We start from the raw sequence: 15,173 nt of genomic DNA, 5'->3' as shown, positions 1-15,173 counted from the left end.
CGACATAGGATGAGAAAATGAGTTGCAAACAGTCTATTTATTTATGAGAAGGCAAAAAAAACACGCAGGCACCGTCTGATTGTGTGCAACATTCACTTGGTTAAAGGCCGTCAAAGCATGAGACTGCTGCACGTCTCAAGGGTTTGGCAGGACTGTCTTGATCGACGCATTCAAATTTTTTGCACCTTTTTGCCACCCAGACGCTGAAGAAAGTCCTCAGCTGGGGGCTTGGAGGATGACCTCAGATGATACAAATACTATCTTTACACGCACAAACAGTAAAATTACCACACAACATTGAACCTGCTAGAACTCATTGCAACAAATGAAATGGCTGTCGGCTTATGACTCTTGAGTGAGAGCGGAGACCAAACTGACAGATGGACCCACACCAAAAGAGACCAACGTATCCAACAGAAAATGAGAATTAGCAGAGTAAAAATCCAATCAATTATGGGGACTGGCTTCTTTTGGAATAATTGGACCAGTTGGGAATGTCAAAACGGGAGGGCGACAACCCGGTTTGTGAATTGAGTGACAACTTCAAATGACATTGAGAGTGGCAGTCAGTAACAAAGTAAAAGTACAGTACATACAATTACACACACCCACACAGAACCTTCTTACACTCATGTGATAAAAACATCAGACACTTCCCAGCGCCGAGGAAGAGTATTTTACTGACAGAAGAGTTGGGAGTCCAGCGGCTGCATCACTGGGCCGCTCGCACTAGACTTGAGCGAATACGTCGAAGATCGGTCACGGCGACGACGTTTGGAGGGGCGGGGGAGAAAAAAAAAACAGCTCGTGCTCTCCCGATGCTAAAACTCCTCCTGCTCTTCAGCTTCTGGTATCTCAAAGCCCTCCTGGAGAAAGCCAGAGTGTAGAATGAATACAAACAAACAAAAATCTCTGATCCACACATGTTGAGTGTTATTATGCAAATGCATTTTGCTATCAAGATTGCTGCAAGAACTAATCAGCCAGAATTCACCCCTTTTTATCCATCTCAGCGGGCAACCAGTTTGCCAGTTCCAGAAAAGCAGTGATTGGCTGGAAGCAGGCAACTGTGATGTCATTTTCGGCGAGTGGCAAAATGGCCGCCCCCTTAGATGGATAAAAACATCTGGATTTTGCCTGTTTAATTCACATTCCACAAACACAATATCAATCAGAATACAGGAATGGAGCTTGACTTCCCCTTTAATATTTTGCGAAATACGTAATATAAGATATGGGTGTACACGGTTCACCTCTCGTGGCCTCACTTTTTGGCAGATTTTTTGGGGCGTCATCCTATGATGCTTTTATTTATTTTCCAGCATAGGAATGGAAAATGCCAAATGCACTTCTATCATGTTTTTGATTAACACCATTGCACTCAAAGCTTTTGACCAAGTCTCCCATTCACACACGCATTCATAGCCGCAATGTGCTCAGCAGGAGCTCATGCTTGAACCGTTTCCATCTGGACTGCCCGACGCACTGTGCCCCCGTTTGGAGGAGCGCCGACAGCGCACACTAGCACTCTGTTTTGGGTGTACTCTGAACAAACAACATTCTGTTCGGACACTCAAAATGTTGCAATATTTGCACTTCTTGAACCATTGCACAAAATCAAAATTGTCTTTGGAATTTGCCTTTCTCCAGCTTGTCCACTGGGATGATCTGAAAGAGGAGTCAGTCAGTCGTGCCGTATAAGAGACAGTAAACAGCTGTGTTCAGCGGGGGAGGGGCTTTAAGTCACCCAACCGCAGTCGGATGATGTAACGTCATCAAATGACTTATTGTTTAAGTTTTTGTTCAAGTTTGTCTTAGAAGACTTAACTGTAATCCGACATCTTTAGCCGAAGATGCCATCCTGGTAGTTTAATGCACACCTTGCTGATGTTATTGTTCAAAGTGAATTAAGTTGACATGACTACTTCCGGCGGCATCATAAGAGAAGAAACAATAAAGACGCAGCAGCTGCTTAAAGTCGCAAGTACTCGTCCATTGCCGGGAGGAAGAGCAAGCTCCTCGCACAGTCTGCCGATATATATATTCTTTTTAAATATATTGTGCGGCCCGACTAACTCATTCAAAAATAATAATTTTAAAAAAATAATAAATTAAAAAATCCCACCCAATGCCGAAATATTTTATATATATTGTGCGGCCCGACTAACTCATTCAAAAATAATTAGGGACAGGAAAAAAAAAAAAAAAAAGACTCACATCTACAGCGTACAGGATATCCACAATCTTCTGCAGTGCGGGGTCACCCTGGCCTTCATTCTCCTGGCAAATAAGCTCAATGTTCCGCAGCTTCCCAAAGTAAAAGTCTCTCTCCTTCTCGATGTCCTGAACCGTACACCTGAGTTCCTCCAGCTGTACGTCGGCACACAAGCATCATCACAGTCACACCGCAGGAGCAACACCAAAAATTTAGACAACTTTTTTTTTTTTACTTCTGACTGGATCTCCGCCCCCTCCTTGTTGGCGGTGGCACTTGCGGACTTCTTGGCGTTGATGGGCACCACTTTAGGGGCGACTTTGGCAACCGGTGGCCTCTGAGGAGCTGAGGAGAACAATGAAAAATGAGACGGACCAGGAGAGCAAAAAAAACCTGATGATGTGTTTGACAAGCGGGACGCGTACTCCGGCCGATGGCCTTCTTTGGGGGCTTGTTGAGGGCCGACATGGCGGCGTTGGGTGGAGTTGCCGCCTCTTGGCCCTTCCTGGCCTCCACCGGGTCATACTCGCTCTCGCAGTAGTTGGCATCAAAGAACTTTTTGAACCATTGCACAAACTCAAAGTTGTCTTGGAACTTGCCCTTCACCAGCTTGTCCACTGGTATGATCTGAAAGAGGAACATTTCTACAGAACACCTCCCCTCAAATATTAGGCGTGCCTCTGGGAAAGAGTCGACTTACTTTGTCGATGTTCATTTTCTTGAAGGCGAACTGGAGGAGCTTGAAGTTGTGGATGTACTCGTGCTCCAGCTTGGCGCCAAATTTCACTTTTTTCACGGGAACAGAGCCCGGGAACAACATGTCCATGAACTGACAGTAGGCGGCACCTACACAAACAAATATAGTCGTGCTTTGAGATATTAGGCCTTGAAGTTGTTCCGTGACCACGCTCGCAGCTCAAAACACACACCTCGCAAATTATTGTCATCCGCTCGGAAAATGTTGGCCACGCAGCCGCAATCGGTACGACAAATAACGCTTCGAGCCGGTCTCACCTGAACACAACATCTCGATCTTGGTGAGGTTCATCTGCAGCGAGTCGTTGATCCACACGAGCATGTCGTGGCGACTCAAGTTTTCGCTGGTCACCGAGGTGGAGTAGACGTTCACAGCCATTGTTTGTTCGTAGGCAGATCCCTGGAGGGCAAACATGGGAAATGTCAAATTACAATTGCTAACACTGTTCCTCCTCCGCTGACGTTAGCACCGCAAATAACCACGGTGGTCGGATAGACTTGAAGGCCCTGCAGCGCATTGTGAAAACGGCTAGTAAGACTATTGGTGCTTCTCTCCCCTCCTTGAAGGACATTTACACCTCCCATCTCACCCGCAAGGCGACCAAGATCGTGAGTGATGTGAGTCACCCCGCTCACTCTTTGTTTGAACTTCTGCCCTCTGGGAGGCGGTACAGGAGCCTGCGCTCCCGCACCACCAGACTTTCCAACAGCTTCGTACTCCAGGCTGTTAGGATCCTGAACTCGCTCCCCCTTTCAGCGTAGCGTCCTGTTCTTGCTGTATGCTCACTGGCTCGGTTTTGCCCCTCATATTCAATGGGTTATTGGTCTGTTTTTATTCATCGCTCATTTTATTTTATTTATTATTTATGGTTTGTGCCTTCTTGTTTTTGTTTTAGTTTAGTTTATTGTTTAGCACATATTATTATAACAAATAACAGTGCAGGGAGGGAGACGAAGCCTAGGGCTTGTAAGGAGCTCCACTCCTGTATAATCAAAGTGCACAACAAACAAAGTGCTGTGACATCAAATATTATTCAAGTGTTTAAGAAAGAAAAAAATAATAATATATATATATATATATATATATATATATATATATAAATGAATAAACATCAATGAATAAACACAAGCATAACTAGCTAAATATTAAATCGTCATATTTATATATGCATATATACGAAATTTTGTGTCGCCTACTTGTATGTCTCGTCACCGTGGGATGGAGGAAACGGAATTTCGGTTTCTTTGTGTGTCTTGACATATGAAGGGATTGACAATAAAGCTGACTTTGACTTTTAAGAGGATGAAATCAGAGAGATTTGTACAAAAACAAAGGCTCAAGCGATGAATCGAATATCAGAACGGTTGTTGATTTGTTTTGATGATTGATTAATCATCAAATAACTGATTAATTTTGACACCTTTCAAGATGTTTTGGGTAACCAAAATTATTTTTAAAAAACTGAAAATGAGATGGGCCTTGTAGTCATGTAAGAATACTGCCAGTGTTGGGTCAAATTAAAGCACGACTGCATAATTTGTGACCATATCGACCAGCCCTAATTATCTCGGGGGGGGAAAAAACAACACAAAACAACGAAATAATAAGGTTGTGTCGTTATTTGATGGAGAGCAGCACATACACGTTGCATTCCCGCACTGTCACGTCTTGCCTACAAATATGGGGCGGTCCTTCGACAAATGTCGAGAACAAATTAATGATGATTATTATGACACAACTGTAACAATTAGCATGAACTAGCAGGTTAATCGTTTCAATGCTGGTTATGCCTGTATATTTGGCTCTGTGGCAAATTTGAAAAGGAACCACTTGGATTTCACTGACACATAACAGGGCCGCGATGCTAACCGGTTAGCTCGACAATGCTAAACCCTCCCGAGACAGATGACGATTGCCCGCCCGTCCGCCCGAAAATGTTGCTCGGACTTTATTTTCTGTTTGCGAGCAACTTGCGCGTTTGGAATTCTTTTCCACTGAAATCAAGATTTCCTCGTATTATACGTGTGAGTCGAGAGTTGTTATTTTTGTTTTGAATAAACAGGGAAGTGAAACGGACGCCTTTTTTCCCCCTGCCTCTAGCTGGCCGGCCGGCCGCTGTCCACTTCAACAGCAGCTTGACGGACAGTTGACACAGCCGGCGAAGAACCCACCTGGAGTTTGTACTGGTCTATTCTGCTCTGTTATGAGCGGTTCGGTCCAACTCAAGTCCACCGGTAGCGGAAGGTGAAAGAAATCTGAGGAGGTATTTTTTTCTTCCTCTTTATTTCCACTTTCTTCTTTGTCTTCTTTAAATGTTAACGCCAACAGGATGGGATTCATCGTCTGCCACCTAGCGGCGCGAAGGGGCCAAACACACACAAGCGGGTAGGATAGTTTTTAGGATTTTTTTCGTTTGTTTTTTGTAATAGTTTCATTTTTGAGGGGCGTTGGGTGTATTTCAGAATATTTCTCTTGTTTTTTTTTCATTTTATTTTTCAAAAAATATTTTCTCAGTTTCTTCACAAAGTTGTGACGTGGTCTCTGGCCCTCTGAGCGACAGGTGGGAAATGTTCCTTAAAACTATTGTAAATTCTAAAAACTTTCATTTGTCATATTTATTGTTGCGTGTTCAGATGCTATGTTTGGAAATAGACATTCAGACTAAACATTTCTTCAAGTAAAAAAAAAAAAGTAGCTTTAGATTGCCTTTGTTAACCTTGTTACAATTGATTGGAGTTGTCTAATGGCATACAGTAGACACGTTTTGTAGTGACTCTTTACCTTAGAGGTCATTTCTATAGGTTATTAAAAAAAAATCTCCAAATATATCATTCGCCTTTTTACATAGTGTTCCATTTCTTTTCTCTCCTTGGTATCACATTACCCTGCAGACACCGTTCTTCTAACTTTATGCATATATAAATATATTCTTCTGTAAACGTTCTTCTTCCCTGAGGTAAAACAAAAAGATTAAAAAAAAAAAGCTGTTGGCAGTCGACTTAAGCCAATGGTTACACTATTGTCTTAGGCCTTTTAAGATTGTACAAACAAAAATTCACGTCAAGAAAACTTCGAGACTTGAGCCAACATGATTCCCTTTTTTAAAAAACAAAATACAGAAGCGTCATTCTCTTCAAGGCGAGCTGCTACTCCCGCGGAGGGACATAGGCGGCGGTAGTGGTGGCCGGGCTGGGCGTGAGCTCCTCGCAAGCAAAGTAGTCCTTGAGTGGGGCGAAGAGGTGTCGGATGACGGGAACGCTCCAAGCCTTGCCTAGCACCTTCTGTCTTTGCTGTCGGTTCATGTTCCTCACATCCGTGTAATGTTTGGGAAAGCCAAAGATCCTGAGAAAGGGTCACAGACGACGGCAAACTTTAGTCAGGTAGTTGCCACGCATACAACATCAACACACACTGACCGGTTCACAAGCACACATAATTGCGCGTGCACACACAACCACACGCACACACAAGTAGTTTGTACTTTTCAAGTTCGGTGATCCAGAGAATGTCTTCTTTGCCTTGGTGGAGGACTGGAAGTAGCGTGACATGTTTGCCCTGCTTCATCGAGTTTGGGTTCGTGGTGATGGTTCTCACTTTGGTAAACTGCACAGAGACATCAAAAACAATAACTTTGCAGTTCAGCTGATCAATAGCGGGTCAAACATGAACTAGGTGTCATATGAGTTTTACACAATACAACAACCAGTATGGGAAAAATATCAATTGTTAATATGTTAGGACAGCTAACTTACACAAGCGCAGACAATTGTCACTGTGCAAAATTGTTCTAACCCCTGATATGCGTCACCCCGCTACAAAGTTTTCTACAAATTTTTGTGACTAATGAGACATTAGAAGAATAAAGTCGCCTGCGTGGTCTTAAAGCAACTGACCCGGGCTTCCCTGCCGAGCTCCAAACAGTCCTGCAGACTCAACTTGTCACTCTGGGAGGCTGTAATGGGCCTGGAAGACAAAACATCACTCAAATACAAACATTTCTGAGCATGGAATAAATGTAATTCTTTCAAGAAAAGGTTACAATGCTATGATATTGAAATTGGATTGTTTCATTATTTTCTTCCCAAAATAAAATTGTATTGTATTCTCAAAACGTTGTACTACTACAATCAAAATGGATCTCTCTTTATTGTAACAGTTCCTGAAACAAACAAGAATTTGGTTTTTAGAGTAAAGCCAAAATAGAATAAATAGTATTTTTTTCTACAATAATCATAAAGTACCTGTTATATTATTTCAGGTCGCATCATATCATTGTTTTTGAAAAAATAAATAAAGTTGTACTTTTTTCCCACAATAACAAAGTTGGCCACATTACAAGATTAAAGTTGTTCTATTTGGGAAAAGGAGATTATCAATATGTGCCCCCACTTCTAAGCGTCACCTGCTCATCCCCGGGATGTTCCCCCAGAAGTAACGCGCTCTGTGGGCGGGGCTCACTCTGACGGCGTCCACCAGAACCGGGTTGCACTGTCAATCAAGAGAGCGGCGTTGAACTAACAGGGGGGGGAATGGACGACAGAATGGGAAAGAGAACCTCGAGGAAGCGGCAAATGTTGACTCTGTCGTGTATGTTCATGAAGACGACGTTCTCAAAGAGCCAGAAAAAGGGCCGCTGGTCTTCTTCTTTGGGCTTGAGCATCTGCAGGATGCGGTAGAAGTCGAAGAAGAGCCTGCCTGAACCCTCTGAGGGAGGGAGGGAGGGAGGGAGGGAGGGAGGAAGGAAGGAAGAGCGCACGGTTCAAAAGACGATGAGCTTGTTTGTCTCCCAAAGAAACAGTCATTGAGTCGATGGACACACCGTAGAGTCCTTTTCTGATGGGATTAACGATGGAGAGGTCGTTACAGGGGCTTCCGCCGATCAGCAAATCGAAAGGTCCCAACTCGTCTATCTAGAAGGCAAGAATACGTTTAATGGAATTGGATGGTTCTCTTTATGTCAAGCATTGTTTATTCGTGCGACCGTACAACTTTCTTGGTGATGCAGCGGGTGTCGCCAACACGGATGATCTTGCCGTCGTGGTTGACGTGTGCGACGGCGATGGAATCTTCACAAATCTCAGAGGCGATGTAGGTTTGGATCTTAAAGCCGAGGTCCTTCAACACCTGGTACCCTGTGAAAGAGATAAAAGATCAAACTTTTTTTGTTCCGTGAATTGATTTGCATTTTATGAAACCTACAAATGTGTCAGATCATTTTGCCGGACCCTGTATTCATGTCAAGCGATATGAATCAACATGCTGACCTGTCGCAATGCCGTCAAAGAGTGAGAGAACTCGGAGTGGTCTTCGTAGGTTAGTGGGGATGGACGGATAAACGCGGTGGGGCTCCTATAGTGGAAGAGGACAGATAACAACAACAAGCTCAATTACTCTCTGCTGCTATAATTCGGGCCACAAAGGATATCGAGCCAAGACTCACAAACTCCATGGCGCTGTTGTTGGCAAAGAACTGCTGGACCCGAATGCTCCAGTCCTCTCTGGGAAGAAGGGCACGGTGACCTTGGTGGTTCTGACAGATATAGCAGACCCACGGGTCCACATGCTTGAGCGAGTCAAAGGTCCCGTGGCCCGCCAGGATGTTGAGGCAGTCATTGCAGTAAGATCTTGGACCAGAGACAAAATAGTTGCCGGTGAGAGGTCTTAAAAGTGCGGATGAGGAGGACGCGTGGGGGGGGGGGAACGGACCTGCAGCAGCCGCCGTTCCCACACAGGATGACCTCCAAGCCGTAGCAGCAGATGGTGCAGTAGGATTGATAGCCGTCGTCGTCGTAGCGATACAAGGTCTCTGTGAAGTTGTCCTGTGGAAAAACATTGCGGGATTGGAGAGGAGAAGTGAGACTGATTCAGGTTTTGAGATTAGGCACTTAATCTCAGTTTAGTTTGTCCTGTGTTGGATTTTCAACTCACATTAATTTAAGACTAAATAGGCTTGCTATAAATTGTGTCGAAATATGTCCCACTTTAGTTGCTATGACTACTTTTTTCTTCCTCCATTTCTTTGGCGTTTGGCAAATACGTTTGACTCAATAGTGCCCCCTTCAGATTCAGGTCAACCATTTAAAATAAAAATGAAAACAATTGGCGTAGCTGGAAGCAAGGGGTTTCGAATCCAACCCGAACTCGTTTGTTGCCGTCAACACGATTTAAGTTGACGGGTGATCAGCTGGACCAATCCACTGTACATAACAAGCACCATTTTCCGGCCACCCGTCGAGGTGAAGCTTACTTTGCAGCGCAAACAGAGACCTCCTTTGAAGAGAGGGTGGAAGGTCTCCACCTCGTCACTCCCGCAACACAAACAGAAGCCTGCGAAACGAGTACGAGAAACGTCATTTTATTACAAAGCGCTGGCAAAGATGTTACGGGATGGATTTTCTTGATGGAACACACAAACCTTCAATGTCTAGTTTCATGTCCACAATCCTCTCAATTGTTTCCCCTGCGCACACATATAAAGATTTTTTCTTAATGTGCTCATAAAATGGCAATAGAGACTCAATCACTAAACTTAAAATGCGTCAGAGGTACGGCAACTCCTACTGTATTTGATAATTCAATAAATACACAATATAATTACAATGATATCATCTATATAGTCTAGTGACTAAGCTCTAGTCTATGAAAAAATATATAAACTCGAATTATAAAAAATATAGGTCAAAACATGAACACATGTAACTCGTACTATGAATCAAAAACTCACTTCGGCGCGTCTGGTCGGGCTGAGTGTAGGGGTCAATGTTGGACGTGTTGACCTTATTTTGGACTTTGGCAGAAGACCTCCTCTTAGGCACATAATCGGAAGAGTGGTCGCCATACGATGCGGCGGCGGCGCCGCACGGAACGTTTACATCCTTGGACCTCTTCTGACCACCTTTGCCTTTGTCGTACTCGTCTTTCTCCCGCTTCTCTGCTGAATCGATTATGGATCGTTTATTGGGGACGCCTTTCTTGCGTTGCTGCTCGGCGGCGCTCGGCGGGCTCTGCGGCAGGCTTCTGGAGGAGATGCGGGACTTTCTCTTTTGAAGTTTCTTCTTTTTGGGTCTGTTGTCCGGGTTTGGCGCACCTTCACGAGAAACATGACAATACTTTACAGTTGCGTGCGGGCAAGCAAAGTGGACGAGCAATGAGCATATCAGCTTTACAGTTCTGAGGTTCTGGTTTTGAATCATCTGGGGTGGAGTTTGTGTTTGTTCTCCATGCTTTCCTGGTAGTCCAGCTTCCTGCCACATTCCCACAACACGAGTCAGGTTGACTTTTTCAAATTTGAAGTTGTCCATTTGTAGGTGTGAATTTGAATACGAATGCTTGTTTGTCTGTATGGGCCTTGCGACTCAGCTCAATTAATTGTGATTGACTTCTGCACACCCGGAAAACACATTTGACTTGAGCATGATGTCATTATTGAAAGTTCCTATCAAAACAAATGTTGCCATCGCATGTTTTGGTGTTGTGGTAAAAGCTAAAAGATGCACGCTCGTACCACTCCCGCAGGCCGCAGCGTCGGACATGTCATCGTTGTTATCTTCTTTCTCATCGTCACTGCTCAGCACATAGATGAACTCCGGCGGAGATATATTTGCAGCCGGGACAGCTGCAAACAGACAAGTGAGCGGCTGTTGACTCCTGACCTTTTATTGACGTTTCCTCATTTCTGTTAAGGAGGCTACAATGTAAATGTGATGTTTCAATTCTTTCTACAGATCTTTTTAAAATGTTTGGATTGGTCTACGGTGCTGTAGACGGATCCTTTGTCTTACATTTTGGTTGGAAAGGTTTCCTGATGTGAAACTCCTCTGTGACGTCAATCTCATCTGTATAAAAAACACACACACACACACGTTAGTTTAATCGTTGTCACAATATTAGGATAAAATTAATTCAGAGAAAACAATAATTTGTGTAATACTTGTTTTCAAAATAATTGTTCCAATATTAAAGTGATTTCTCAAGAAAAAAAATCTCAATTTTACAAAACTAAATTGAAATGCTATGTTTGTAGTGTTTTGTTCTTGCACAATACAGACGTGTTTTTTGATAGAATAAAAGATTTACTATATATTTCTGAAGAAAAAATGATAAGATTTAGGTTGTATTCATCTAGAAAATGTCTTATTTTCACAAGATTAAAATTATTTTGAAAGGGAAAATGAGATCTAAGTCATGTGTTATAAAAACAAAAAAAACTTACAAGACTGAAATTTTGTTTTCTGGAGAAAAAAGTCTTACTCTTGTAAGATTCTCCCAGAAAAGATAGAACAGTTTTTATTCATTTAATTTTATTCTGAAAATATTGCCAAAACATTAGAAATTTACTTGCTGAAATTAAAATGTTTTTCCTTTATACATAACGCTTTACGGATATCAAATAAAATTGTGACGATGACTTTTTCTGGGGCGCCTAATATTTGTGCTGGTTTGAACAAATGAAATAAAAAGTCCCACCAGATGAATGGTCCGTGTAACCTGAGGAGTCTGAATCACACAAGTCCCATGTAACATCTTCATGCTGTTGTTGCTGGGTCTTGACCAGCAGTTTGTGCGTTGGAGGTAACGCTTTGGATGTTTCTTCTTCTCGACTGCCCGACAGAACCCAGGCATCAGTGTGAACCTTCAACAGGAAAACATTGTTGGAACTAACTTTTTGCAGGGACCACAAGCCGCATCATGGGAGAGGACAAGCTGTTGTTTTTGGGATGTGGGAGGAAAACGGAGTGCCCGGAGAAAACCCACGCAGGCACGGAGACAACATGCAAACTCCACACAGGGAGGGCCGGAGGTGGAATCAAACCTGCACCCTCTGAGTTGTGAGGCGGACGTGCCACGAGCCGCCTTGTTTCCATAAATATTCTCAAAATTATTTTATTTCTGTGACTGATGACAAAATGAAAAGGTAGCCCCAAAAGAAAAATAACGCGAGTCTTGGTTTTTTTTGTACAGTAATCCCTCATTTATCATAGATAATTGGTTCCAAAACCAAAAGTAAGTGAAATCCACGAAGTAGGGTCACCCTCTCATCTGTACATTTTTTGTGTCAATAAATGTATATGAAACCATCTAAGAGCATATGTTATTATTTGAACATTAAATAATAGTTTCAAACATGTAAATAATACATTAATAGTATAAATAACATACAGAAAATATTGTATAAATATCAAAAATATAAATATTATACGCATGTGTGGGTGTAACATATGTAGATGTGACGTTCTGTTGTTACGCTTGATTAAATAGGGACCTCTAGTGGTCACAAGTTACCATAGCAGCGCTATGCACCCTTTGTAGATGTAGCTAAAGTATACATACTGTAAATATGATTTTAGGACTCTTTTATTATTATTATAACAACTGCAACACTGCAAATATGTTTTTAGAACTATTATTTTAACAACTTTTTTGGGCTGGAAAAAATCCGCGATGCAGTGAAGCCACGATAAACGAACCATGAAGTAGCGAGGGATCACCGTGTTTTCGTACAAAGGTTAACAACAAGCGCCATCCGGGTATTTCTAGGTTCGTTTCCAAAAAAGACTTAAAAATAAGTAATCAATATACACGCACCATACATTTTTAAAACAATAAATTAATGTATGTACATTAAGGAAACAAATTTGTCCGTGGATTATTATAACTGTTTATCCACACGCCAGCCTTTCATGACGCGTTCTTCGCGGAAAGGGAAAGTTGGAGACCGGAAGTCATAGTACCGGAAGTCACTTTCTCGGCCAATCACATCAACGCGGGCAGCAAAGTAACCAATAGAATCAATAAGATTACGCGCCTTCTGTGTTCTGATTCGGAGTCAGATTACATTCGCGTTTGCAAACAATGTGAAGTAGTTAATCTGAACTCAAATCAGATGACCGCCAATGTTGTCGACGCCAAAAGACAACATAGCGAAAAGCGCAACAGTGAAAGAATGTCGATCCAAACAACGCCGCAAAACAAACTTATAACTATTAAATTCTGTCAGCAAACTTGAGTAACAAGCACATGAGACGCATTTCAACTAAACGTGACACGTTTTGCAAACGAAATGGGATAAAAACAAACGTTCGAAACGATCTTGATCAACAAGCGTCATTTACAGAATATCAAATTAACATGCTTAAGCAATGGTGTAAAATGTCGCTAGTCGCTCAAGGAAATAAAGTTACTCCCCTTACCAAGAACGTTTATCTTGTGGGTATTGAAGTTATTCATTTACGCAACACAAAAATAATTCAAATACGCAACTATTCCGGTTTAGTTGTTGATGCGGTTGTTTTGTAATGCACGAAATAAAACGCGTTTGGCAACATGGCCACTTTTCAACAAACATTACGAAAATGCATGTTAGCGTACTTACCATGGCCGCTTCTCACCGCGTGGACTGGACATTTAAACCAGCACAAAGCTGAGGAGGCCTGAGGAGGTGGGAGGCCCCGGCCGGGCCCGGGCCCGGGCCCCACCTCCACACCCCTCCGCCAACCACCCGTCGAGTTCAGTATCTGTTGTAAATTGTGTTTTCGCCATTTCTATCACCTCCACGAAAATGTCTTCGCCCTTGGTCGTTATAAAATGTCATAAATAACCATCAGTTCTGACTTTATGGTCGACGATGTTACACTAAAGACGGCGATGTTAACCAAAAACTCGCGATAACAATAATGCTAACAGCGGCTAGCTTCGCAGTGGTTAACTGCCTGGTTACGTGTTAGTTGCGCGAAAAAGTATTAGACTCAGTTGGAATTACGCCGATACTTATCTAATTTATGAAAAAAATATAAAAGGTTTTCTTTGACAAATAAAACGATCATTTATTGAACATCATAAAAATGTCAGATGTAAAATAAATCCTAATCTTCAGGTTTCTGTGGCAAAAATCAAGCAAATGGAGTCCCCTCTGAATTCTGTCAAGTGAGTTCCATGCAGTAGTACATTTCTGCATTAATTGGTCATCCAGCATATTTTGAACTTTTGTAAACTTTCAAGTCTTAAAACAGTCTACTGAAACGTAAGCTAAATTTAATAAGCGATGACTTGAGTCTTCCTCTGCAGCAAGCAATTGTTTCCTATACTTGCATATCACACCTGCACAATGGTCAGAAGCACTCTCAACAAAACTGGTTCAATTCAAAGTCAAAAGTCAAAGTCTGCTTTATTGCTTTATTCAGCAACATTCTTAGGATTACTGGTGTAAACTCTTGCTATGGAATCGTAATCTAGGTGAGGTCACGACCTCAAACAGGCCGCTCCACAAGGCTTGTTATATTCTGTTGAAGCCATTCACTAGTTGATTTACTATCTGGCCTTTGCCCCATCCTCTGTTAGTCTTCAGTTGGCAGGCAGGTGCTCTCAAAGTCGACAAAGATTCTTTAGCCATAACTGATTTTTTTCCCTAGTGATGCAGAAAACGTATGTTGTCCGAGGCTCACACTTCCACATCCATCTATTCATGAGAGAATAGGACAAAATTCTGTTTGAATTCAGCTAGAGCTGCCTTTTATTGAAAACAAACCACAGAAGACTTGAGAAAAATACACAAACAGTGCTTTTCCACTAACAGTTTAAATGAGTCACTGTGTAAAAAAAAAGTAGTATCAAAAATAAGCTAACTTGTTTTATGCTTACTATGAAGTCCTGAAAATGCAAAATAAAAAAACGTATTTGTAATTTTGTTACAAGAAAGAATTGGAAATTCTATGATAATTCTTTAGATTAATATTGTTCTACAAAAAAAAAAATCCAAAAGAGCAGGTTGAATCATACAACTAGAACATTTTTATGAGTGAAACATGTAAACAGTTCTTTAGGTCCCTTAAAGGTAGAAGAAACAACAACACACACACACACACACACACACACACTGTGAATCGAACATTTTTTTGTGTTTTCATTCTGAAAACACATTCCAGTGATTATAACTAGAGAAACTTGGGAGATTTTTTTGAGGTAATATATCTTTGCTTTTGGTAACAGCAAAAAAAATCTTTCACTTATGATACTTATACATAACAAGTACGAAAGGTTTCAGCATGGACAACATCATGCTTGTTGGCACGGAATACTGAGTGCTTTTGCCATGACATAACAGCAAACAGATTGGCTTCAAAATAAAAGCAAAATTTGGGTCATAAAAACACACAAATGTTTTCAATGTTGCTTTTTGTTTGCATTGGCTTATTTGAAGTATTG

General features: G+C 41.9%; 2 protein-coding genes and 1 long non-coding RNA gene across 5 annotated transcripts; 1 reads left to right on the top strand and 2 right to left on the bottom strand.

Moving 5' to 3' along the window:
* Positions 1 to 18: 18 nt before the first annotated feature.
* Positions 19 to 5,285, bottom strand: LOC119119745 (microtubule-associated protein RP/EB family member 1-like). The gene is made up of 7 exons (XM_037246333.1): positions 5,144 to 5,285; positions 3,230 to 3,371; positions 2,916 to 3,061; positions 2,641 to 2,842; positions 2,451 to 2,560; positions 2,218 to 2,370; positions 19 to 866 (listed from the first exon to the last, which is right to left on the bottom strand). Exons 2-7 carry the CDS (start codon positions 3,348 to 3,350, stop codon positions 822 to 824), a joined length of 777 nt encoding a protein of 258 aa, XP_037102228.1. The 5' UTR covers positions 3,351 to 3,371; positions 5,144 to 5,285; the 3' UTR covers positions 19 to 821.
* Positions 5,172 to 13,455, bottom strand: LOC119119700 (DNA (cytosine-5)-methyltransferase 3C-like). 2 transcript variants are annotated; one of them, XM_037246230.1, is made up of 19 exons: positions 13,345 to 13,455; positions 11,439 to 11,604; positions 10,754 to 10,807; positions 10,477 to 10,587; positions 10,139 to 10,216; positions 9,697 to 10,059; positions 9,388 to 9,432; positions 9,220 to 9,299; positions 8,679 to 8,791; positions 8,413 to 8,596; positions 8,237 to 8,321; positions 7,959 to 8,104; positions 7,792 to 7,882; positions 7,528 to 7,676; positions 7,375 to 7,460; positions 6,866 to 6,935; positions 6,454 to 6,575; positions 5,732 to 6,314; positions 5,172 to 5,688 (listed from the first exon to the last, which is right to left on the bottom strand). In XM_037246230.1, exons 1-18 carry the CDS (start codon positions 13,345 to 13,347, stop codon positions 6,119 to 6,121), a joined length of 2,142 nt encoding a protein of 713 aa, XP_037102125.1. In that variant the 5' UTR covers positions 13,348 to 13,455; the 3' UTR covers positions 5,172 to 5,688; positions 5,732 to 6,118. The 2 variants fall into 2 exon arrangements, with proteins under 2 accessions (XP_037102125.1, XP_037102126.1); XM_037246231.1 differs by lacking the exons at positions 5,172 to 5,688; positions 10,139 to 10,216 and having other exon boundaries at positions 6,080 to 6,314.
* LOC119119776 lies at positions 9,950 to 11,899 on the top strand. 2 transcript variants are annotated; one of them, XR_005097388.1, is made up of 3 exons: positions 9,950 to 10,035; positions 10,488 to 10,601; positions 11,584 to 11,899. It is a non-coding gene; the product is annotated as an uncharacterized LOC119119776 (long non-coding RNA). The 2 variants fall into 2 exon arrangements; XR_005097387.1 differs by lacking the exon at positions 9,950 to 10,035 and adding an exon at positions 10,263 to 10,279 and having other exon boundaries at positions 11,584 to 11,898.
* Positions 13,456 to 15,173: the final 1,718 nt, after the last annotated feature.

This window comes from Syngnathus acus, chromosome 2, assembly GCF_901709675.1.
Source record: "Syngnathus acus chromosome 2, fSynAcu1.2, whole genome shotgun sequence".
NCBI classification, from domain to species: Eukaryota; Metazoa; Chordata; class Actinopteri; order Syngnathiformes; family Syngnathidae; genus Syngnathus; species Syngnathus acus.
This window is presented reverse-complemented; position numbering and strand designations above follow the sequence as displayed.